General features: G+C 40.9%; 1 protein-coding gene across 1 annotated transcript; it reads left to right on the forward strand.

The window, feature by feature from the left end:
- Positions 1-180: 180 nt before the first annotated feature.
- On the forward strand, positions 181-25365 carry LOC115105735 (moesin). Its single transcript, XM_029628068.2, has 13 exons — positions 181-456; positions 14730-14813; positions 16959-17054; positions 17896-18170; positions 18313-18396; positions 18740-18886; positions 19059-19155; positions 19541-19704; positions 20107-20237; positions 20521-20681; positions 20893-20985; positions 23733-23963; positions 24159-25365. Exons 1-13 carry the CDS (start codon positions 445-447, stop codon positions 24321-24323), a joined length of 1740 nt encoding a protein of 579 aa, XP_029483928.2. The 5' UTR covers positions 181-444; the 3' UTR covers positions 24324-25365.
- Positions 25366-25711: the final 346 nt, after the last annotated feature.

Genomic DNA, 25711 nt, shown 5'->3' on the forward strand with positions numbered 1-25711 from the left:
AATGTCGCTAGCTATATACTTATGGTATACGGGAAATTACTTATATCGGAACCTTGTGGGGTATCCGGGCTTAAATTTAAAGTCCAGGAATTTAGTTTAGCTGCTCACGTTCAACTGGAGCTTGACAAAGGAATAACGGGTCATTGAGAATACAGGCGGAGTCTGCTGAAAAACTCATTTTAGTATGTCTTCATTGGGCTGGGTGTGGTTTTCCAGTCACCGTGCCGTTAGCAGGAAATTAAGCTCTGGATCACCACTTTGAGGCGATACAAAGAAAATAGGAAAATACGAGCAGTTTGAAAAGTTTGAAATCAAAGTTTAACTGAAGTTGACAGACGATTTTCAGATTGTGCACTTTATCTAATGGACACAAGTTTTTGTTGACTCCATTGTTGCTACCATCCAATTCCTGACATCAGTGACTAAGGACAGATAACTGCGAAAATGCCGAAGACGGTGAGTAGCCTTTATTCGTGTGTGGGACCAGCTTTAAAACACTGATGTTTACATAGAAATAAGACATTATATAAAACGCTATCTCTGGTCAAAATGTAGCTTTCCAACTTGTTGTCTTGTTTGGTCGAGAAAGATAATTTAGCCCATAACAGGCTATAAAATTGATATCCTATAATTCTTCGAAAGCATATATTTGGCAGATTTAACTCAATTGGGCTACTGAATGTGTCTGACGTTGTATAGCCTATGTAGAGCCATATAGGTTCAGAAAAGGTTTAGCGCCCCTCAAATGAATGAAAAGTGTATTTTAAAACATGTATTTCATATAGGGCAGGACGCTGTAGCCTATATTTTTTTCTCCAGCATCCCCTAAACTTGTTTTTATTACGAATTACAAGGAATTGATACAATGTTGCCCAACGTTATTTTTTGTTAGGCTACCCTAGGTTTGTGTCTATCCTATGAACCGTTATTTTGTGTCAAGCTATGCGCCATCGGCAATCCCCTGTTCCTTGGAACGTGATTGGCTTTTGAATGAACGTTCAAGAAGTTGAATAGACCAGCTTTGGGTTCATATCAACTCGATCCATATTCATGAATAATTATGTCAGACATTTTAAATGTTGTTCAAATGTAGTCTCTAGACAACATTAACGCGTCACCGGGCCCAATTCATATCAATGTGGCCTATTAGTGTTGATTTTGTTTGCTGTAGGCCTACCGGAGGTTCCCATGGCCCATTCAATGACGTTGTGTTTGTCTTTGTGGTACCCCGTAGTACAATAGCTAGCCTATGCACTCTTCAACAGTGGACTCCCATTTTATCCTGTCCTATAGGCCTGCTATTGAGTGATGGAGGTTAGATCACTTGCATTGTGCTCTATCAAAGTATAGGCTATTCTAGGAGGTACAGTATCTAGAAATGTAGGTTCTTGTAGTTTGATCTATGGCAAACCTTAGCCTAGAATATTACCAGGCCTGCGTGATTTAGATATTTGCTATATTTATTATATTTGACCTTTATTTACCTAGGCAAGTCAGTTAAAATAACACATTCTTATTTTCAATGACAACCTAGTTCAGGGACAGGACAATTTTTTTTTACCCTGTCACCTCCAGGGATTCGAACTTGCAACCTTCCGGTTTCTAATAGTTGAACGCTCTAAACACTAGGCTACCTGCCACCCAACAGTTGAATGTAGAATCCACTGGATCAGTTCTATTGATGTTAAATAGCATTGCATTTGTAATTTATTTGATTTCTACGTATCTTAATCAAGTATTTACTCCAAATTAGGAACAATGAATAAAACACTCTGTATAGCATCATATTTTAGGTCAGGATGTCAGACATGATGATTTGAAAAATATGTTTTGCTTAATCAGTCACTGTGATCAAATGCACCCCAGGTAATGACAGTAAAATAATGTGCAGTATTGTGACATTTAGCTATTAAGAATCAATTGTGAACGCATGAGAAGATTATAGTTGTATTTATTTTAATCTGTAATTATGTATTAACATGTCTTTTCACAGCAGTCATCCATGTGTCCCCCTACCATTAGTGTAGGCTTTGGCTGTGCTTCTTTTGGCAATTTTACAGCTTCCCAAGGAACTGTAATCTAGTGACTCAAGGTTTCTAAGATTGCGTCAGTTACTTTTGAGCCATTTCCTGGCCTGCAATCTCTTGACGCTGCCACTGAAAGCCTTATTTGGTGTTTCACAGCACAGACTCCCCCTTCTCCGTCCTGCGCAATTGCACGTCCCTCAGCCAGTGTTTCACCATCTAGGTTTTTAAGCACTTCTACAGGCCACCCCATGTCACACACCAAATTGACTCCTGTCTCATTTCCCAGATAATGTCATAATACATATGTTATGATATGCTATTTTACATCAATCCATTTTATTATATTCATAAGACCCTCTCATCACTAAAAAGGTACTTGCAGTCTGGTTAATTTTATTTCAGATGTACCTTTAGACTCTAGAACTCTACACATCACTAATAAATGTGTTATTCAGTGATGTTGCTTTCCTTCAGAACTACGATATTCTAATCAACAGCAATTTCTACTTACTACTGTCCAGTGAAGTGAAATACTATATTGGCATGAGTATAATTGAAAATCCTTAGTTCTTCACAAACAACAAATAATAGAACCAAGTGAAGTGGAAAGTCCAGTGGTATGTAAGAAGGGGATTAAGCAGCTCTGTAAACGCACATAGCAGAGCTGAGATTAACAATTTGTAATAAACTAAGCTACCGGTGGTAGAGTGTATGAAAGGCAGAAATTATGCGAACCTTTGGGGGCTTCAGCCCGTAAATGGAGGGTAACTGTGCAGCAGCTCTGAAACATCTCTCTGGCTGCAGAAAACCAACCAGTGAGTTGTCTTTTGTTGTTGTTTTGGTGTGTTTTTGAGTTGTTTTAGATGAGGTTTGTTAAAAACAGAACTTTATTAATTTTTTACATAGGATCTCACCCTAGGTTAACATAAATCACTGCACTATTACTACGTTGGTAAGTGAACAGTAATGATTGTGATAACGACCGTATGAATTTGTACTGATAAGTGGTTGCTTTAAGGTGTTTGAATGACAAATTACCTTGCATTATCTGCGATTCATGAACCTGATTTGAAAAAGGGCAAGTCATAGTACAGTGAGTTTAACTAACTTGAAACTAATATAAGACTCGCAAACACATTCAATCTGAACAAATATCAACATAATTGAAATTCTTATATTGATTCTGAAAAACTGTCTACAGTGGAAGTTTATAACATTTTGGCTCTACGGAGAGTAGCATTAGCAGTTTGAGGCTAACCTCATTCTCAGAATTAAACCCAGAGAGAGCTTTTCGTTCTACATTAGTGCCTGTGGCTCTAATCTTCCTGTTCATGATTTTGACCTAAAAACATACTATGAATACTTTTCTAATTGATTGTATTCCATTTGTGTATGTGAATATGTTTGTGAATGGTTAACATTCACCCCCAAAACAGATAAAAGTATGTATGATCAACAATCTAACAACATAGTATAAGAATTATCCATCAGTTCCTGATTTCCACATATTTATGATTTTTAAATCCCTTTCAAAGTGTATTTCAATCAGATGTCTTGAGGGGATGCAGTTGAAGGAGACATTCCAACATTTTGGAAAGAGAATTTGGAAAGTGGAAAATGTCACTTCCTTTTCCCCAGTGATTGGTGTCCCAGTTTATAATAATTTGCGTACTTTACTGAAATACAGTCTATAGCTAAGATTTGTTTATAGCTTTGTTTGCTCCTCAGTATGACCCAACGCCCTTTACAAGACAGAAAAGGCATTGAATGTTCCCAAGAAAGAATGGAAACATTAACATTGTGATTTTGTAGCACATACAAATGAAACATTATAGAGTCTTATTAAAGGAGGCTTGGGCCTTTGTAGACTGTACAATTTTAGCCGTCTTATGCCACGATTTTGCTGTCCCAGACAAAATTTCCACGGCGTGGGCAAATTCTTATGTCGGAAACAATTGTTGGATGTCTTCGCTCGTTCAGTGTGGCATGGTCTAGGTCTGCCGATTTAAGTAAACGTTTTGCCTTCATCGTGTAGTGTGGCTGATGTTACGAGCCGATCCCGATGACTGACCAATAGTAACACTGCCGGCATTGTATGTACACAATAATACGATTAGTGTAAATAGTCAGAATAATATAATAGTTCGATTTAAACTTGTACATGCTGTGCAAGAATAACGATTTCCCTAATGGTCTTGTTTACATGATATATCTGAAATCAGGCTTGGGGTGGGATTTTGATAAATAACTTATTTTTTTTTAACTTATTTTTTTAATCTACCACGCTATTTTGGGGAAGCCTATTTATTTCTAAAATGCATACTTTCAGTTTTTTCAAACTCACCTCACTCGCATAGAGAGAGTCTTGCGCTGCTGGCACATGCACAGATCAAATACACCGCTGAAGCCTTGCAAGTCAATCTCAGAATGTGACAACAGAACTGAAGGAAATCAAACAATCTGTTCAGTTAAAAAATGTTTAAAAAAAATGTTTTTACCTTTATTTGACTAGGCAAGTCAGTTAAGAACAAATTCTTTTTTTTCAATGATAGTCTAGGTTAACGACGGATCGCTTGGGGATTTAATCTTGTAACCTTCCGGTTCCTAGTACAACACTCTAACCACTAGGCTACCTGCCACCCCTAGGTTGATAGCCTTCCTACAAGGTACTCGTCTATGTATTACATTTTGTTCATGTTTTGTGAGGAATCAGCCACAAAACTATCATTGGTCCTGTTACTGAGAGTGATGTTTTGCTGCTGTTCTAATAATAGTGTGTGAGAAGTGTTCTGAGCTCTAGCCATGCGATACACACCCTTACCAGGCAGAACTGCCCATTCGTAGTTTTTTTTTCCCTGTGTGAGATGAACTATTTTTACCCAGAAAAGGCACTTCTTAACAACCCTTGACTGGTAGCCAAGGACCTGTAGGCCTGAATTACACAATGAAATAATGTCTAATCAGTAGGCTATGTCATGTTAAGCAGTTCGTTTGGTTGACTGGGAAAATAAAGCATAGTGTTTAGAGAAAATATAAAAGTGGTATGATTTAGGGCACTGGTTCCCAACCTTTTTCAGTAACTGTACCAGCAACAACATTTTGGTCTGCCTGAAGAACCCCCTCATGTGCATTTTACCAGTAAGCCTATGGTCACGAGTCTTCTCAAGTACCTTCTGTAGATAGGCCAAGTAACCCCATGGGTCCTAGTACTCCTGTTTGGGAACCATTGATTTCGGGGATTCATCAAAACAGTGATGCAAATAAATGTTTAACATGGTGACAGAGGAACAATGTGGGACTTACATGCAAATCTACTCTCAATGTCTTACTAGATCTTGTAAATTAGTGTCGTTTAACAAATCTTAGTCACTGAAATTAGATTCAACTCACAGCCACTGCAGTTAGTTTCAACTCACATTTGTGGTGTGGCTCAGTTCATAGAGTAAACCATAAAAGGAATAGCTATGGTGTTAAAGGCTTTGGGGTTTTGATCTACTTCGTTTTCGAGGTTGGTTCTGTTTGGGTGTGGCTTTCCCAGATTGGATGAGCTGCACCTGTTGTCTTGTTAAACATGTTTAAGTTTCACCTGTGCTGGCACAGGGGATATTTTAGCGCTGCAGAGCCTATGTGCCAGTTGGCATGAGGCAAACCTAGTGGGTGTACATGGTGTGTGTGTGTTAAGACTCGAGTTTGCTTGGCCAGCATTCAGTAGGTACCCCCATGGATACCTTTCAGAATCCATTTTAAAACCCCACTTGGTGTCGGTTTATTTGTGAGTGATTAATTTGTTAGTTCCCTTTTCATGTTGAGCGATGATTTTTGATTGGTTATTGGGGAACTTAACAAAATGGGGGCTCAGCCAGGAAGGATCATTGTTTCCTATGAGTATGGTAGTCACTCACCTCTGAAGTGTTACTGTGCCCATATATTTGAGTTTTCAAAATGCACTTTTGTTTGAGGGTTTGTCACTGACAACCACTCAGATGGGTTATAAAATTGGTGAAATCAGTGGAAAGTTGCATAAAAACTCACACTGTAAATAAAAATAAATATGGACTTTTATTTGCAAGCATTTGTGGGGAACCCTACTTGGGAGGTACTGGATAAAATGTACAAAAGAGAATCTGCTCATCATTGCAAAGCATTATGTGATAGTGGCAACTGCCGATTCAAAAGCACTAGTCAAAGAGTTAATCACTACTGTTTTAGTGGAAGAGGAAATCCTCGTGGAGAGGGAGGATGATGAGAAGGGTCCTACGGATGGTGGAATAGACCCCGTAGAGGTGCAACTGTGAGAGGTAGAACTAAAGGCAAGATTGAAGCAACAGAGATTAGAGTTCGAGCACACCATTCAGTTAAAACAGATAGAACTGTTGGCCACCAAAGCAGCACCAGAAGTGGATGCCCTCACAATCAAGTCAGGCCATGATCCTCCACCCTCAACAGAGTTTGATCTTGGTTGGCTTGTACCACCTTTCAAGGAAAAGGAGGTGGATGTATATTCTACTATGAGTGGATTGCCACGTCGCTAGAATGGCTGCGCAATCTCTGAAAGTGTACGGTGCTTTATCTCTTGATCAGAGTTCAGATTATGACACTGTTAAAGCTGCTATCCTTCTGGCTTATGAGTTGGTCCCAGAGGCATACAGACAACAGTTCAGTAAATTACGAGAGACATTAAAAAGCCATGTTTAATTCTCAAGGGAACCAGCATGTCTTTTTGATCAGTGGTGTTGTTCTCAAGAGGTCAAGGTCCTTCAAGAGTTAAAGGCACTCCTACCACTCAAGTAGTTCAAGAATTGCCTTCACGAAAGGGTTGCTACCTACATTTATGAGCACAAGGATCTCACTCTTGAGAAAGATGCAGTCCTTGCAGATGAGTTTGTGTTGACACATAAAACTACCTTCACAAACAAAGCGCCCAGTAGTTATTCCTACACAAACAAAGCACCCAGTAGTTATTCCTACACAAACAAAGCACCCAGTAGTTATTCCTACACAAACAAAGCACCCAGTAGTTATTCCTACACAAAAAGCACCCAGTAGTTATTCCTACACAAACAAAGCGCCCAGTAGTTATTCCTACACAAAAAGCAATCTAGAGAAGTCACCTCCCTCTGTGAGGTTTATGTATTTTCTGCAGTGCCCAAAGACAAGGCAGAAAACTTGTGCTTTGTATCTGCCAGTTTGTCACTACTGCCGTGACAAAGGACACATTGTCTCTGTCCTAAGTTGAAACAGAAAAAAGAGAGAAAAACTGTTTCTTTTTGTGGGATCACTCCAGCCCGTCTCTGGCTGGGACTGGTTTATCGCCTAAACAAGGTTTTGGATTATACTGTATGTGTAACCAGTTGCTGAAGTGTCAGACAAAGACAAAACACCCTCCAAAATAAAAGGTTGGGCAGCCCGTCTTCTGCGAGACACTGGGGCAGTCCAACCTTTTATATTTGGAGGGTGTTTTGCCTTTGTCTGACACTTGAGCAACTTGTTACAGTGTGTTTGTTCAAGGCATGAAGATGGGTTGCATGGAAGTTCCTTTGTATAATGTGGAACTCGAGTCGGTTCTTGTTACTGGGTCCGTTATCGTTGGAGTGAGGCCTAGCCTACTGGTGAAGAGGGTCTCTTTCATTTTGGGCAACGATTTGGCTGGAGGGAAGGTTGTGCCAAATCCAAATCAAATCAAATTTTATTTGTCACATACACATGGTTAGCAGATGTTAATGTGAGTGTAGCGAAATGCTTGTGCTTCTAGTTCCGCCAATGCAGTAATAACGAACGAGTATTCTAACCTAACAATTCCAAAACTACTACCTTATACACACAAGTGTAAAGGGATAAAGAATATGTACATAAAGATATATGAATGAGTGATGGTACAGAACGGCATAGGCAAGATGCAGTAGATGGTATCGAGTACAGTATATGAGATGAGTAATGTGGGGTATGTAAAAAAAGTGGCATAGTTTAAAGTGGCTAGTATTACATGTATTACATAAAGATGCATTAGATGATATAGAGTACAGTATATAGAAATACATATGAGATGAGTAATGTAGGGTATGTAAACATTATATTAAGTGGCATTGTTTGGTTTGGTTTGGTTTGGTTGGGCTTGTCCCAATGGGATGAACTTTTGAGTTTTAGGCAGCTATTATATATATATATATATATATTTACAAATATGAAAAATATAATATAGCATTTTTTTGTGCCTGTTTTGTCTTGTACAATAGACTGGCAGCAAATACCGTGTTTATATTAGAGAAGGCGATTCATTAAAGTAGTGTCGCATTTAAGTTGATCTTGTTGTGAAATGGGAGTTTTTTTCTGTTGGTGGTGAGCAAACTTGTCCATTAAATACCTGGTATATATTTGTTGTCTTAAGGGGGAAGATGTTATAGGCTTTGGGATTTCGACTTCAAGTTTGTGGCTTGCCCTGATTGGAATCATCCTTGTTGGTCAGCTGGCACAGGTGATATTTAAAAGCTGCAAAGCCAGTGTTCCAGCTGGCACGAGAGATGTTGGAAGAGCTAGACTGCTGTTTAACACTCCTGCTTTAAGTTTAATGCGACATTTTATTTTTTTGCCATTCCGTTTGATTGATGTTTATTTTCACTCCCTAACCTAAGTTGGCGTGTGTTCTTTTCTTTTAGTTTATCAAGCAAATCTACGGGAGCATCCATTGTGGGTGTATATTTAAGACCCTAGTCGAGGTTGATTGGTCAGCATTCAGTGAATGCCTTTCAGAACCCATTTTAAACCCCCACCTGGTTTTGTTTTGTTTGTCAATGACTCATTTGTTAGTTACCTTTTTATGTTGAGCAACGATTTTTGGTTGGTTATTGGGAAGCGTGACAATGGCAATAGACAGATATAGGCCCTAACTTGTTTACAAACCTAAGTTATCGGTATAGCCTGCAAGTGCACATAAAGCTTAATTTCACTGGTAGAAGTTGCCGGAACATGGAAAGAGGAAATTAAACATTCAGCTAACCACTCCCTAGAAAACTGGGCCTTCATTTTGTGTGAAATATTTCATTTATTTATTAATCTCTCCCCTACAACATTAGATAACACCTTTGAGATGTGTTCAGATCTTGTTTAGTCATACATTTTAAGAAAACAAGGAACTCAACTATGCACTGTTGAGTGGCATAGAATTTGTTTGAGAACCAACCATGTTAAATGTTTGTACTAATTACTTGTAGATGGCTGGATGTGTCTGGGTCATTTGTGAAGCTTAAATGAGGTTAATGTTCATAGTAGTTAGCTCCTGCTCCTACAGGCCTCGGTCCAGTCACAGCTCTACTCTACAGCCCTCTACTCTGTGGGCCACATCAGTCCAGCCACTCCAGTCTGCTCTGTGCTGCCGGTGATGACAGGAAGTGGCAGGGTGACAAGTGGACTGACCAGCAAATGGGGCCTGCTGACACAAAGGGGAAAGAACGCAGCCCTAATCAGCCACACAGCTGGGAAATAAAGCATGCCATTGTGGCTCAGCTCAGGCGTGGGCCTCAGCCCTGCTCAGTTATCCCCCCCCCACCCCACACACACACCCACTCATGTCATCTCTGAGAGGACAGAACATGGAGCCATGTCAATATAGCTTTATTAATCACTCACAGCGTGGGATGGAAAATATGTTTAGGGTGCACAGCAGGCGGAAGCTTGTATACCACGAGGCAGGCAGCATACACACATTTGTTGCATTCCTTTTATGGGCATATTCCATTTGTTTCTAATTCATACTGGCTGTAAAACTGCTTTGAGTGTTGGGCCAAGATGTTGTGGTCTAAAGACTGAGGTATCCATGATGGCTAGCTCATCAGGTTTTGTATGCCTGCTGTTATATAAATCATTCTAGAAATAAGGCCACTTTTCCTAATTCCACTTTTGTAATTACAAAAATGGCAGAACTTGCAATTACAAAATGATCGCGTTATTTTCGTGTCACTAGAACAGTCTAAGAGCAACTTTTTATCATAATTAGGCATAGGCCTACAGTAAATGTCATATGAGGGCAAAACAGTGCGATAGAGAGCTACAAGTCTTTTTTGCATGCACGTGTGTGTGGATGTTAAGAAATCAAAAAGAGAAATTGTGCTGGTGCAATCACTGAGCACACGTTAACTCTGAGAGAAAGGCAGGCAAGCAGCAATGTGATGCATTACAGGATGTAGTGTCAGTGAGCTCCATGTTGGGCGGGCCACCCTCGCTTTGCGAGGCCCAGCTACCAGAGGATGTGGTTACTTCCTGTAGTGAAGCAGCTCGGTAGAGAGAGAGAGTGAGCTGGGGGACAACATGTTCACTTAGCATGCTAAAACCCCCAAAGTCATTCTGCTACATTTAGAGAGATATACTCATCACTATTGCCAGATGCAAAACTATTTAATTTGACACAGTATTAGTATAGTAACTGTTTTTATTTCTGTGTCAAATCTACTCCGATTAAATTCTGTTTAAAATTCTGTTAGTGTAGTGGACAAGTTTTATCGCATCATTGAGATAAACATATTTATTTCCCCTTTGGTTTCTGTGAAGTCAGTGTGCCTCTTTTTCCAATATAAGCTAATAATACCTCATTGTGGCAGGAATTGGTGCACTGTCTCCCTCAGCGGGTTTCCTGCAATTGTTTTTTCCAGGGTTTGAGGCTGATCAATCATTTTTAGTCTAAGCACCTCCCCTTGTGCAATCATCTGTACCAGGCACGGAAAATGGCCTCTCTCCCACATTGTACATCTTTGAAACATTGTAATTGTCTGCCCCACCCTCCCCTCTCTAGTGAGTAAGGGAGTTGAAATGAACATGCATACAGTGGGGCAAAAAAGTATTTAGTCAGCCACCAATTGTGCAAGTTCTCCCACTTAAAAAGATGATAATTTTCATCATAGGTACACTTCAACTATGACAGACAAAATGAGAAAAAAAAATCACATTGTAGGGTTTTTAATTTATTTATTTGTAAATTATGGTGGAAAATAAGTATTTGGTCAATAACAAATGTTTATCTTAATACTTTGTTATATACTCTTTGTTGGCAATGACAGAGGTCAAACGTTTTCTGTAAGTCTTCACAAGTTTTTCACACACTGTTGCTGGTATTTTGGCCCATTCCTCCATGCAGATCTCCTCTAGAGCAGTGATGTTTTGGTGCTGTTGCTGGGCAACACGGACTTTCAACTCCCTCCAAAGATTTTCTATGGGGTTGAGCTCTGGAGACTGGCTAGGCCACTCCAGGACCTTGAAATGCTTCTTACGAAGCCACTCCTTCGTTGCCCGGGCGGTGTGTTTGGGATCATTGTCATGCTGAAAGACCCAGCCACGTTTCATCTTCAATGCCCTTGCTGATGGAAGGAGGTTTTCACTCAAAATCTCACGATGCATGGCCCCATTCATTCTTTCCTTTACACGGATCAGTCGTCCTGGTCCCTTTGCAGAAAAACAGCCCCAAAGCATGATGTTTCCACCCCCATGCTTCACAGTAGGTATGGTGTTCTTTGGATGCAACTCAGCATTCTTTGTCTTCCAAACACGACGAGTTGAGTTTTTACCAAAAAGTTATATTTTGGTTTCATCTGACCATATGACATTCTCCCAATCTTCTTCTGGATCATCCAAATGCTCTCTAGCAAACTTCAGACGCCCTGGACATGTACTGGCTTAAGCAGGGGGACACGTCTGGCACTGCAGGATTTGAGTCCCCAGCGGCGTAGTGTGTTACTGATGGTAGGCTTTGGTCCCAGCTGTTACTTTGGTCCCAGCTCTCTGCAGGTCATTCATTAGGTTCCCCCGTGTGGTTCTGGGATTGCTGCTCACCGTTCTTGTGATCATTTTGACCCCATGGGGTGAGATCTTGCGTGGAGCCCCAGATCGAGGGAGATTATCTGTGGTCTTGTATGTCTTCCATTTCCTAATAAATGCTCCCACAGTTGATTTCTTCAAACCAAGCTGCTTACCTATTGCAGATTCAGTCTTCCCAGCCTGGTGCAGGTATACAATTTTGTTTCTGGTGTCCTTTGACAGCTCTTTGTCTTGGCCATAGTGGAGTTTGGAGTGTGACTGTTTGAGGTTGTGGACAGGTGTCTTTTATACTGATAACAAGTTCAAACAGGTGCCATTAATACAGGTAACGAGTGGAGGACAGAGGAGCCTCTTAAAGAAGAAGTTACAGGTCTGTGAGAGCCAGAAATATTGCTTGTTTGTAGGTGACCAAATACTTATTTTCCACCATAATTTGCAAATAAATTCATTAAAAATCCCACAATGTGATTTTCTATAATTTTTTTCTAATTTTGTCTGTCATAGTTGAAGTGTACCTATGATGAAAATTACAGGCCTCTCTCATCTTTTTAAGTGGGAGAACTTGCACAATTGGTGGCTGACTAAATACTTTTTTGCCCCACTGTATTACGTCTTAAAGGAGTATACCCAAAGACAATTTAATTGAGTAGTATGGACATGCAACAGCTCTCAAATAAAGACAAAAATGTTTCACACTGCTTTGAAAAAAGTAATGGTTGAGTGTTAGTCTCAGATATCCCAGACCTGGGAACAACGTAAGCTAGGCAATGGCACTGGAGCATTGGAACATTGCCGGAAGCAACCCAACTGTCTAGAAAAACTAGTTGAATGTCTGCCTAAATTGTTGTATTATGGCTTTTGCTTACCGCCTGATGAAAGCAGTATTTGGAACCTAACGCACTATGATGCCTTTGCTGCCTGCTCTTTGGTAATATGTTCAGTAGTTATCAGTTTACAAACCACTGACATTTTGGATTAAACATATCTGACAACCCTCATGAGCACCATTTTTTTCTGAAAGTATGTGTGTCCACCCTGCTATAACCATAAATCTTTCATGAGATGTAGACAATTATAAATTACACTGCCAAAATGTTTAATCAAATAAAGATTTTGCCAAGTTAGTGTGCTCATATGCCTGGCCCAAGTTGTCATGTAGGTGCACTCCTACCCTGCTGTGAAACTCTACTGCTTCCGGTCATAGAATGAGGGTTCATTCTAATGCTTATGAGGCCTATTCCCCTTTGACCAATCCCAAAACTAAATTTAGCATATACAGTGCCTTGCGAAAGTATTCAGCCCCCTTGAACTTTGCGACCTTTTGCCACATTTCAGGCTTCAAACATAAAGATATAAAACTGTATTTTTTTGTGAAGAATCAACAACAAGTGGGACACAATCATGAAGTGGAACGACATTTATTGGATATTTCAAACTTTTTTAACAAATCAAAAACTGAAAAATTGGACGTGCAAAATTATTCAGCCCCCTTAAGTTAATACTTTGTAGTGCCACCTTTTGCTGCGATTACAGCTGTAAGTCGCTTGGGGTATGTCTCTATCAGTTTTGCACATCGAGAGACTGACATTTTTTCCCATTCCTCCTTGAAAAACAGCTCGAGCTCAGTGAGGTTGGATGGAGAGCATTTGTGAACAGCAGTTTTCAGTTCTTTCCACAGATTCTCGATTAGATTCAGGTCTGGACTTTGACTTGGCCATTCTAACACCTGGATATGTTTATTTTTGAACCATTCCATTGTAGATTTTGCTTTATGTTTTGGATCATTGTCTTGTTGGAAGACAAATCTCCGCCCCAGTCTCAGGGCTTTTGCAGACTCCATCAGGTTTTCTTCCAGAATGGTCCTGTATTTGGCTCCATCCATCTTCCCATCAATTTTAACCATCTTCCTTGTCCCTGCTGAAGAAAAGCAGGCCCAAACCATGATGCTGCCACCACCATGTTTGACAGTGGGGATGGTGTGTTCAGGGTGATGTGCTGTGTTGCTTTTACGCCAAACATAACGCCAAACGTAGCCTCTTGGCTGCATCTCTGATCAGTCTTCTCCTTGTATGAGCTGAAAGTTTAGAGGGACGGCCAGGTCTTGGTAGATTTGCAGTGGTCTGATACGCCTTCCATTTCAATATTATCGCTTGCACAGTGCTCCTTGGGATGTTTAAAGCTTGGGAAATCTTTTTGTATCCAAATCCGGCTTTAAACTTCTTCACAACAGTATCTCGGACCTGCCTGGTGTGTTCCTTGTTCTTCATGATGCTCTCTGCGCTTTTAACGGACCTCTGAGACTATCACAGTGCAGGTGCATTTATACGGAGACTTGATTACACACAGGTGGATTGTATTTATCATCATTAGTCATTTAGGTCAACATTGGATCATTCAGAGATCCTCACTGAACTTCTGGAGAGAGTTTGCTGCACTGAAAGTAAAGGGGCTGAATAATTTTGCACGCCCAATTTTTCAGTTTTTGATTTGTTAAAAAAGTTTGAAATATCCAATAAATGTCGTTCCACTTCATGATTGTGTCCCACTTGTTGTTGATTCTTCACAAAAAAATACAGTTTTATATATTTATGTTTGAAGCCTGAAATGTGGCAAAAGGTCGCAAAGCTCAAGGGGGCCGAATACTTTCGCAAGGCACTGTAAATGTACATACATGTATATATTTATTAGCATAAATCATAAGTAAGTAACTCTAACAGTCTCTAATCAATGTAGTCTGCTCCAACATGCTATTGATTCTCAATCTCGAATTCTCAGAGGCATCTAGCTCGATAATCACATTTGTTGTAAATTAGGTACACCGACGACACATGTAACTTTTAAAAAATGGAATTCACTGGTTGTCAGTAACAGCGTACTAACTAATTTTGGTTTCTTCAACAGATTAGTGTGCGAGTTACCACGATGGATGCAGAGTTGGAGTTTGCCATCCAGCCCAACACAACGGGAAAGCAACTCTTCGACCAGGTAAGAACAATGCTTGCTCTGCTGAAACATGCTAACGGTTTTGCCTCCTCGGTGGCAAATGACATGTTCTTGTGGTGCTTTTCTTCTAATGCTAATCAGTCTAAATTGAAAGCTGGGGAATGGAAGCCCAGTTGTGGGACTGGAGTGAATGGTTTATTTTTCTAGGAACTCTCACTCTCTCGCTGTTCTTCTCATTGAGTCAAGCTGTTCGCTATGGCATAGGCCCGAGAGCAAAACATTTTTGGGTGGCTCCTGAAGATTTGTTATTATATATGTATTTATATCTACAGTACCAGTCAAAAGTTTGGACACCTACTCATCCCAGGTTTTTCTTTATGTTTACTATTTACTATCAAGGCAAAGGGTGGCAACTTTGAAGAATCTCAAATCTCAAATATATTTTGATTTGTTTCACACTTTTTTGGTTACTACATGATCCCATATGGGTTATTTCATGGTTTTGATGTATTCATTATTATTCTACAATGTAGAAAATAGTAAAAAATTAAGAAAAACCCTTAAATGAGTTGGTGTGTCTGAACTTTTGACTGGTACTTTACATGATTTAATGAAAAGCAGTGAACATACACATTTAATAACAGACTCATAAACACAATCAAGCAATAGTTAACATACACAGCATTGTTTCACATTTTGTAATAACCGACTCATAAACAGAATCATGCAATAGGCTACAGCTGGCTTCACAGCCTCCTGGGGAAACTCGACTTATTGTAGCCTCACGTGGAGGAAAGGGTAGTGGAGGAACGTGTTCGCTGTAAAATATTACACGTTGTAGCGGTGCTTTGGATTTGCCATTAAACTCCCTACCCACCCTAAGCTAACCCATTTCAACTCAAGGGCGGCTCAATCAAATCAGATGACTGTGTAGAACTGGATGATTTGCAGGCAGTGGTAGTGTGTTTAAACACTGTCTTCTATATGGGAAAAACCCCCACCAACTCCTCCCCAAGGCTATTTACACAGCAGATGTGTCTCCTCCATGAGTGGTCATCAGTCCCTAGCTGTCTCAAGCTGTTCTACGATGCCTGTCTGTGTGAGGAGAGGAGAGAGGAGAGGTTGGTGCTTGGCAAGCCGTTTTGGTCACACCAGTGTTAAAGTGGCTCTCTTAGACACAAACTTGCCATGGCTGTATGGCAGGTCAGCCCGGCCTAAGATTACGTCTCTATCGTTTTAGCAGAGTCACTCCATCACCAATTGTATTTTGGCTGCTGTCCCTATCTCACTTAATGCTCATAATCACACATATATTTTTTATTTGTTTCTATTACTTTTATTATTCTGAATTTTTAAACTTAATGTGGACTTTGCTGTCCAGACATATCTGTGTCAGGACAGCCACAGACCCCTCTAAGTGGCATTTGATGTAGTGGGCATTCTGGGCAGGGGAGTGGATGACTCACTCCACAACCATTAGATAAGATTACAGAGTTTCCCCTCTATTTTTACTCAGGCAATCAGAAAGAGAGCTGTATCGGGCAACAATGCTGAAGCACTAAGTTTAATATGTGACTTAATTCTTATTTCAATCTGGTTATGATTGTCGTAATACATAAAATGGGTGCCTTTCACAAGTTAGCATATTGGATCTAAAGCCTCTGTTTGTTTGTGTGTGTGAGAGAGAGATGATCTACTCATATAACAAAAAAAGAGTACCAATGTCTAGGGTAGAAGATGAAGAGTTAAGTTATGTTGAAAAAGTTTAAACTGCTCTTCTACACGTAGGTCCATGCAATTACTCTTAGGAAATGGCTGCCAACTGTATTATTTTGGGTGTTAGGTTTAGCTTAGCAATGGTTATTTGATACAGTGTTCGTTTGAAACTGAAAATGAAATATAAAATGTAAAAGATAAGTAGAATATCTATGCACTAAGCGAAGATGATTCTGTATTCATACTTCAGTGAAAGTGCTTTAATATAAGTCTAAAGAAAGACTAAACTAAAGACTATTAGATCGTCATATTCTTTTCAATTAATGACTCAACCATCATGCACCATTACCAACAGTAAATTAAAATCTGACATGAAACAAGAATGTTGCATAACACTGTTTTCACAGACAATTTAACACAATTAACCCCTGTTGAGAGCTAGCTTACATTAAAAAAAAATTGTGCTCTAAGGTTGTGAAGACAATCGGACTGCGGGAGGTGTGGTTCTTCGGACTGCAGTACCAGGATACAAAAGGTTTCTCAACCTGGCTCAAGCTTAATAAGAAGGTGAGTGCCTCCATTTGAACAAGGATATAGTGAACAAGGCTTCTATGCTACCTTACACTCTTAAAAGTAAATGTGCCCGGAAAAACTTTTTGGGTTGCCACACCGGCGGAACATTTCCAGTTGAAAAAGGTTCCTCAAGGAACCCCTGTGTAAAGGTCAAACCTTAACCTTTTTGATAATATATTGTAGCGGTGGCAGCCTATCAGATTGGAGGCGTGGCTTATTGTAGTCGTTGCTTTCAGATAGTTGTTTTTGGTCACCCGTTAGCGTAAATGTCATTCCTGTTCATCGTCTTAAGTTTGTACACTGCATATTAAAATGTTCCTTGAATATTTATGCATATTACATATTCTAATATAATATTAATGATATTAACATTGCTGATTACATACAGTAATACAGTGGAAACTATTCTATCTTTCGGATTTGCATAGGCTCTTAAGGAACTCATACATCTGTGTTAGCCTCATTGAAGCTATAAAACTGTCAGTGTTCAACCTTAATCTTTTCTGTTGTATTGTCATCACATTAACAGGAATGACATTTACTCTAACGGATAGCCCAAAAAATCTTAAAGCCACACCCCTACTAAGCCACGCCTCCACTCCAGGGTTTATCCAGGAACCTGTTGCTACATTGAATCCATAATGGTTCCTCCAAGAACCCCTCAACTAACCGAAGGTGCAAATATGAACCATTGACTAGCAATGGTTCTTTGAGGAACTCCAGGGGTTCCTTTAGGATCTCTGGAGTTCCTCTAGTCACCACTAATTCTAAGAGTGTAGGTATAAGAGAAACTGCTCCTGGTGCCTCTACTCAGCTGTATGACCCCTGACCCTAGGTGACTGCCCAGGATGTGAGGAAGGAAAGCCCACTACTGTTCAAGTTCCGCGGAAAGTTCTTCCCTGAGGATGTGTCAGAGGAGCTGATCCAGGAGGCCACCCAGAGGCTGTTCTTCTTGCAGGTGAAGGAGGGGATCCTCAACGATGACATTTACTGCCCCCCGGAGACTGCTGTGCTGCTGGCCTCCTACGCCGTGCAGGCCAAGTATGCTGACTACAACAAGGACATCCACTCAACAGGATACCTGTCCAGTGACAAACTGTTGCCTCAGAGGTAAGGCCTCCACCATCTCTAGAGTTTACATAACACCTTTTGATTGGACCTCCATACTCTCTTTACCTTAAACAGTCTATGATGGCCTACAGTTTTTGATGGTGTCATGTTTTAATGGTGTAATGTAATGTTATCTTTTTAGAGTCCTGGACCAGCACAAGCTCAACAAGGAGCAGTGGGAGGAGAGGATCCAGGTGTGGCATGAGGAACACAAGGGCATGCTCAGGTAGTGAAACACACACACAGACACACACATTACTTACCCCTCCTAGTGCTGTTGTTCCTGGCCTAAAAAAAAATCTGCAGCTGTTGGTTTCAATTGAAAGTTCTATATCTCTCTTTACAGTACAACATACCATGTGGAAAATTGCTTTAGCTTCTCTCATAGAGTGAATAGATTTGCACTCAGAGCTTGAGTATGTGAAAGCATATGCTGTGATTTTGAAGCATCTTGACAATCAGCTCTTATTGAGAATTATTTTGGCAGCTACTTTGCTGGTAGTATTTTAATAACTTAACGGCTTGTGTTTCTTCTGTGCTTAATGACTTGATTTGTTATACCCACACAGAGAGGACTCAATGATGGAGTACCTGAAGATTGCTCAGGACCTGGAGATGTACGGTGTCAACTACTTCAGCATCAAGAACAAGAAAGGATCAGAGCTATGGTTAGGAGTGGACGCCCTGGGACTCAACATTTACGAACAGAATGATAAGTGAGTGACTCATGTAGAAATGTACTCAACAGGGGTACTCACACATATGGGACTGAAAGCTGTTATACATATGCCGTACAAACTCTGGTCCAATGGTAGTTTTATGATTGTGATGAAGTGTAAATGAGAACGCAAATATCAATGTGTTGATATCACATTTTTGCCTCAACAGGATGACACCTAAAATTGGATTCCCATGGAGTGAAATCAGGAATATTTCCTTCAATGACAAGAAGTTTGTTATCAAACCCATTGACAAGAAAGCACCAGTATGTACCACCAATGCCCTCTCTGTACTCATGGTTAATGGAATACTGTGAGATTATGGCAGAGTCAGATGCGCCCAGAGTCAGATGAACTCGTGGATACTCATTTTATGTCTATGTGTGCAGTATGAAGGAAGTTAGAGGTAGTTTAGCGAGCCAATGCTAACTAGCGTTAGCGCAACAACGGGAAGTCTACAGATATGCTAGCATATGCAAAACTACCTTTAACTTCCTTTCCTTTCTACTGCATCTACTTGCATCTGCTAAACTGTATAAACTTTGATTTGATAAAGTTATAAAGTATTCACTAGGGAGAGAAATTATTATTGTTGCCATAATTATTTTTTTTTGAAAGATTACTGGTACTCACACATACTTTCTTTCCTAGGACTTTGTATTCTATGCTCCACGACTGCGTATCAACAAACGCATCCTGGCACTCTGCATGGGCAATCATGAGCTGTATATGCGTCGCCGCAAACCAGACACCATTGAGGTACAGCAGATGAAGGCCCAGGCCAGAGAGGAAAAGAACCACAAGAAGATGGAGAGGTCAGTATCACCACCACCGCACTGTAGTTACTGCTTACAAGACCATTTCAAGACTTCAGAGACCCGTGGTTACTCCAGCCTCTGTCTTTGTATCGTCCTTGTATCTGCCCAACAGTAATGCTCAAAAAGAAAGCTGAACATAAAGAGCATCAATTGATAATTTCTAACATTAAAATCACAGCAGTCTGTTGTGGGTGGAAAATAGTGGCCACTGGCCAGACATGATTACTTCTTCTTACTAAAGTCCCTCTAACTTCAGTAGCCATCAGAACATTGACAGATCTCTTTAGCTAATGTTTAGGTTGGCCTATTGTCTGATAAAGAAGGCTTGAAAATGTTAGGAAATTGTCCATGTTCCCTCCCTTCTATCTCCCTGTTTACTCTACGGCCTCTGTCCACCAGGGCACTGCTGGAGAACGAAAAGAAGAAGAGAGAACTTGCTGAAAAAGAAAAGGAAAAGATTGAAAAGGAGAAGGAGGATCTTATGGAGAAACTGAAACAGATTGAGGAACAGACGAAAAAAGCTCAGCAAGGTTGGAAACCCCCTATTAACTGTAGTATGAATAAATAAGAGAAAACCTATTATCTTTTCTCTTAAAGCTTAGAGTCTTATAAAAGAGTGATTGTTCATAGCTTATTATTGATTATTGTCTAAATACAACCAACACACTGTAAAGCACTGTAAGACCTAATGTAACCTTTATTTAAGGAAGTTAGTCTTGTTGAGAGAAATTCCATTTTACAAGAGAGACTTAATGAAAGCTACAGTACACGTAGTCCATTCTGTCTATTATCATCATTACTGTGTGTGTGCAGAGTTGGAGGAACAGACGCGGAAGGCTCTGGAATTGGAGCATGAGAGGAAGCGTGCTCAGGAGGAGGCGGAGCGTCTGGAGAAGGAGCGCAGGATGGCTGAGGAGGCCAAGACTGCCCTGCTCCAGCAGTCTGAGAACCAGATGAAAAACCAGGAACACTTGGCGAGTTACCCACATATTACACACATTCATCAACAGCACACGCAGTGTCAGCATGTAGCATTGTGCTACAGAGTGATGAGCTACTGAGTAATGTGATGATTGTTAATTACTGTAGTTAATTTTTTGGAATAAAACAAATAAATAATTGTTTGAAACATGTATTATCATGATAGCTAAGAAAGAAAGTGAAAATAACCTATTTTTCCCACAGGCCACGGAACTGGCTGAGCTAACCTCAAAGATCTCCCTACTGGAGGACGCCAAGCAGAGGAAGGAGGATGAGGCAACGCAGTGGCAACAGAAGGTGTAGTCTCAGCTACTGCTCTCCTCATTCTCTCTGACCTCCCCCACCTTCTCAAATGGTTTAGTCCCCATGTGTCATTAACTACATCCAATGTTGCAGTAATTCATCCATTAGAACAAAGTAACCATAGCTCTGATATGCTGTTCTGAAGTTATAGCAGTTGGACACTGTTTGTTTTAAGAGACCATACTTCAGGCACGGACACACTGGTAGCTTTTGTCAGCCGAGAGTACTTAGCATCTCTGAACAGAGTGCCAGTCGTAATTTGCAAAATGAGTGCAAAATGATGGCAGTTAGAGACGCCTACCGGCAGGGATGGTCCTTAAAACACACCTTGCCGAACGAACTGCAAACGAACAGCAGATGAACAGCAGAACGACAATCGGTGCAGTGTGTGCGCACAGCACCGAATGTGGATCTAGCGTTTGTCTCTGATTGTCCAGTGTGCTGTGTTTAAGGGAACACCCGCTGTAATCGTCTGACTGACCCAAAAAATCACACGATTCTACATCATAGATGAGAGACTCTGTTCAGAAGGTGCTAAATACAATCATCCAGTAAACGCTATTGGCACGTCTGAGCCCTCTGGTGGAGGGAATTGCTCCATTGGAGGGGCCCCTCCTCTTCTTTCCCCCTGTGTGCATGGTGACTCAAGCTGTGGGCCTGGCTGGAAGGGATGGTTTCTCTCTGTCTTTACACTAGGGAAATCCTGTTTGCCTGGGAGGATTTCTCTCACCCCATTGTTATATTTGACCTATTTTCACATTTGAAAGAATGCTAATCTAAATGGCAGGTCCCAAATGTTGTGTGATTGTGCTGTCTAGATCTACCTCCCCCTCCCCCATTTTAATCTGAAAGATTTATGAGCTGATTGGTGCACCATACTGTCACACAGGATATTAATGTATATGTTGGACTGTATAACTGTATAATCTTATAGAGGTCATTATAGAGGTATAGATACACTACATGACCAAAAGTATGTGGACATCTGCTCGTCGAACATCTCATTCCAAAATCATGGTTATTAATATGTAGTTGGTCCTCCATTTGCTGCTATAACAGCCTCCACTCTTCTGGGAAGGCTTTCCACTAGATGTTGGATCGTTGCTGCGGCGACTTGCTTCCATTCAGCCATAAGAGCATTAGTGAGGTCGGGCACTGATGTTGGGCGATTAGGCCTGGCTCGCAGTCGGCGTTCCAATTCATCCCAAAGGTGTTCGCTGGGGTTGAGGTCAGGGCTCTGTGCAAGCCAGTCAAGTTCTTCCACACCGATCTCGACAAACCATTTCTGTATGGACCTCGCTTTGTGCATGGGGGCATTGTAATGCTGAAACAGGAAAGGTCATTCCCCAAACTGTTGCCACAAAGTTGGAAGCACAGAATCGTCTAGAATGTAATTGTATGCTGTAGCGTTAAGATTTCCCTTCACTGGAACTAAGGGTCCTAGCCCAAACCATGAAAAACAGCCCCAGACCATTATCAAATCAAATCTAATTTATTTATTTATATTATAGCCCTTCGTACATCAGCTGATATCTCAAAGTGCTGTACAGAAACCCAGCCTAAAATCCCAAACAGCAAGCAATGCAGGTGTAGAAGCACGGTGCCTAGGTAAAACTCCCTAGAAAGGCCAAAACCTAGGAAGAAACCTAGAGAGGAACCAGGCTATGTGGGGTGGCCAGTCCTCTTCTGGCTGTGCCGGGTGGAGATTATAACAGAACATGGCCAAGATGTTCAAATGTTCATAAATGACCAGCATGGTCGAATAATAATAAGGCAGAACAGTTGAAACTGGAATTATTCGTCCTCCACAAACTTTACAGTTGTCACTATGTATTGGGGCAGGTAGCGTTCTCCTGGCATCCGCCAAACACAGATTTGTCTGTCTGACTGCCAGATGGTGAAGTGTGATTCATCACTCCAGAAAACTCGTTTCCACTGCTCCAGAGTCCAATGGCAGCAAGCATTAAACCACTCCAGCCAATGCTTTGGCATTGCGCATAGTGATCTTAGGCTTGTGTGCGGCTGCTCGGCCATGGAAACCTATTTCATTAAGCTCCCGAAGAACAGTTATTGTGCTGACGTTGCTTCCAGGGGCAGTTTGGAACTCAGTAGTGAGTGTTCTTATCGAGGACAGACGATTTTTACACTCTACATGCTTCAGCCCTCGGAGGTCCCGATCTGTGAGCTTGTGTGGCCTACCACTTAGCGGCTGAGCCGTTGTTGCTCCTAGACCTTTCCACTTCACAATAACAGCACTTACAGTTGACCGGGGCAGCACTAGCAGGGCAGAAATGTAACAAACTGACTTATTGGAAAGGTGGCATCCTATGACGGTGCCACGTTGAAAGTCACTGAACTACTCAGTAAGGCCATTCTGCTGCCAATGTTTGTCTGTGGAAATTACATGGCTGTGTGCTCAATTTTATACACCTGTCAGCAACAGGTGCACTGAAATAGCAGAATCCACTCATTTGAAGGAGTGTCCACATACTTCTTTATATATAGTGTATTCCTTCTGCTGGGGGAAACAGAACCAGACAGGTGAAACACTGGCCAACACTGTGCTATGGTGAAACAAAATCCTTTATGGATATTATACTGAACTCGGCTAAACCCGATAGCTGACACTGTAGTTCACCTGAAGTTCACCCGTTTTTTATGTATCACATAACCTATTGATATTCCTTCTCCTGAATCAGTTCATACCATGAGTCATTAACATGAGTGGCTGCCCCCCTTAGGCCTGCATGGTACAGGAGGACCTGGAGAAGACCAAAGAGGAGCTGAAGAGCAAAATCATGGCGTCCCACATACAGGAGCCTATGCAGGCCGAGAACGAGCATGACGAGAACGACGAGACCAGCGACCAGGCCAGCGCCGAGTTCACAGGCGGTATCTCCCACAAAGACCGCAGCGAGGAGGAGCGCATGACCGAAGCCGAGAAGAACGAGCGTGTACAGCAACACCTGCAGGTGAGTGACCGACTGTGGCTGCTGCCCACATCAAATCCCCCCCAGCACTGGAGACAGATGTTTATAGGGGTTGTATCACTGTTTATGAAAGTGTAGAGATCACAAGAATGGGGCTTAGAAATGTATCATGTTATGCCTGTGTTGTTGTGTGTGCCGTAGTGAGACATGGCCATAATGTTATCTTTCCTCTACCAGGCTTTGAGCTCAGAGTTGGCCATCGCTCGAGATGAGACCAAGAAAACCGCAAATGACATCATCCACGCAGATAACGTGAAAGCGGGACGGGACAAGTACAAGACCCTCCGGCAGATTCGGTCGGGCAACACCAAGCAGCGTATAGACGAGTTTGAGTGCATGTGATGCATCTTGTTTGCAACTGCTATAGGCCCCACAGCGGTGTCATACTTGGTCCATTCATTCTAGACTGCAGACACTGCCTTACACAAGCTACAGTGCCTTCTACCCAAACAAGACCAGTATACATATCAAAGAGAAACAAAAAAAAAGTACAGCACAATGTATTTGAATAATGGTGCACAAATTACATTACAAGCAATGAAATAAGTGCAACAGGTAATAAGGGAGATATTTAATAGAACAGTTTAAAGTGATCAATTTTATTATAGATGGAGGATGTTTTATTGATTATCCTTTAGTAGTTATTTTTAATTGATTCATTCCTCACACTGTTTTAAACTGAAAATGAACTAAATAACAACTCGATGCAGGACAGCTGCAATTTGAATTACATTATGGTTGGTCACTATTTGGGTGTCATTGTTTCAGAGCAGGTCTGTTTGTTTTGAGGTGGACCCGTTAAGCATTTTCAGCAAATGAAGAGAACATCAAACTGTATTTAAATTAGCATTTTTTAAATTCTAATTTTAAGCATTTAAATAGATGGTTGTCTTTCTAAGAGAAGGACATCTTTGTTTGGAAACCCCCAGCAGTATTGCTTTTACGTAAGATTTGATTAAGTCCATTTGAATGACTCTTTATAGACCAAGTGTATCTGCTATGATGTATAGCCATGCACACTAGTAGCTGCCATGATTAGGAGTTTCTTTTTGTATATCAATCTTTTGCTAAATCTTGTATTATATGGCATTTGAAGCAATATGATTCGAAGACCTGCCTTGAAAGATTTATTTTGTCATTTGGATTTTTTAATAAAACAAGTTATGTGTAAAAAGATGGATGTCTTACAGATTGTAAGTGTCCCTCTAGCCTTTTCTCAGTAAATTATATGAATGACTGGAAGCCACCAGCCAGAATTAAAACAAGGATGAATATTGTAACTCTTACAGTACTGGGCAGTGCCTTGTCATCTGCAGAATGTTTCAGCAGACCTTTGCTGCTTGAGTCTTCATTTCAACTGTCATTAAAAGTGGAAACGACACTGTTTTATGTGTTCTGTTTTCCTGTTTCCCTTATCTTTGTTTGAGCTCAGAAACTGACTGGCCATAGGTAAATTTGGGTAAATGCCCGATGGGCAGGTCCATCTTTAGCCAAGCGGGCATGTCTAAATTGGTGTTTTTGCGCAAATGTACCGTTATTTAGCTAATAATGTGTGCCTCGATTAAAAATAGGCAGGTTTGTTAAAAATGACTGGGACGATTTCTGGTCCAGTCCGTCTCCTGTCTGATCTCATATGAAATCCATTGGAATATAGGTGCAGTATCCTGCAAGGACCCTAGAGGTCCTTGGTTGACTAATACATATATTTCAAACGCTTCAGAAAGTGGTTT

Source organism: Oncorhynchus nerka, linkage group LG22 (genome assembly GCF_034236695.1).
Source record: "Oncorhynchus nerka isolate Pitt River linkage group LG22, Oner_Uvic_2.0, whole genome shotgun sequence".
In the NCBI taxonomy this organism is placed as follows: domain Eukaryota; kingdom Metazoa; phylum Chordata; class Actinopteri; order Salmoniformes; family Salmonidae; genus Oncorhynchus; species Oncorhynchus nerka.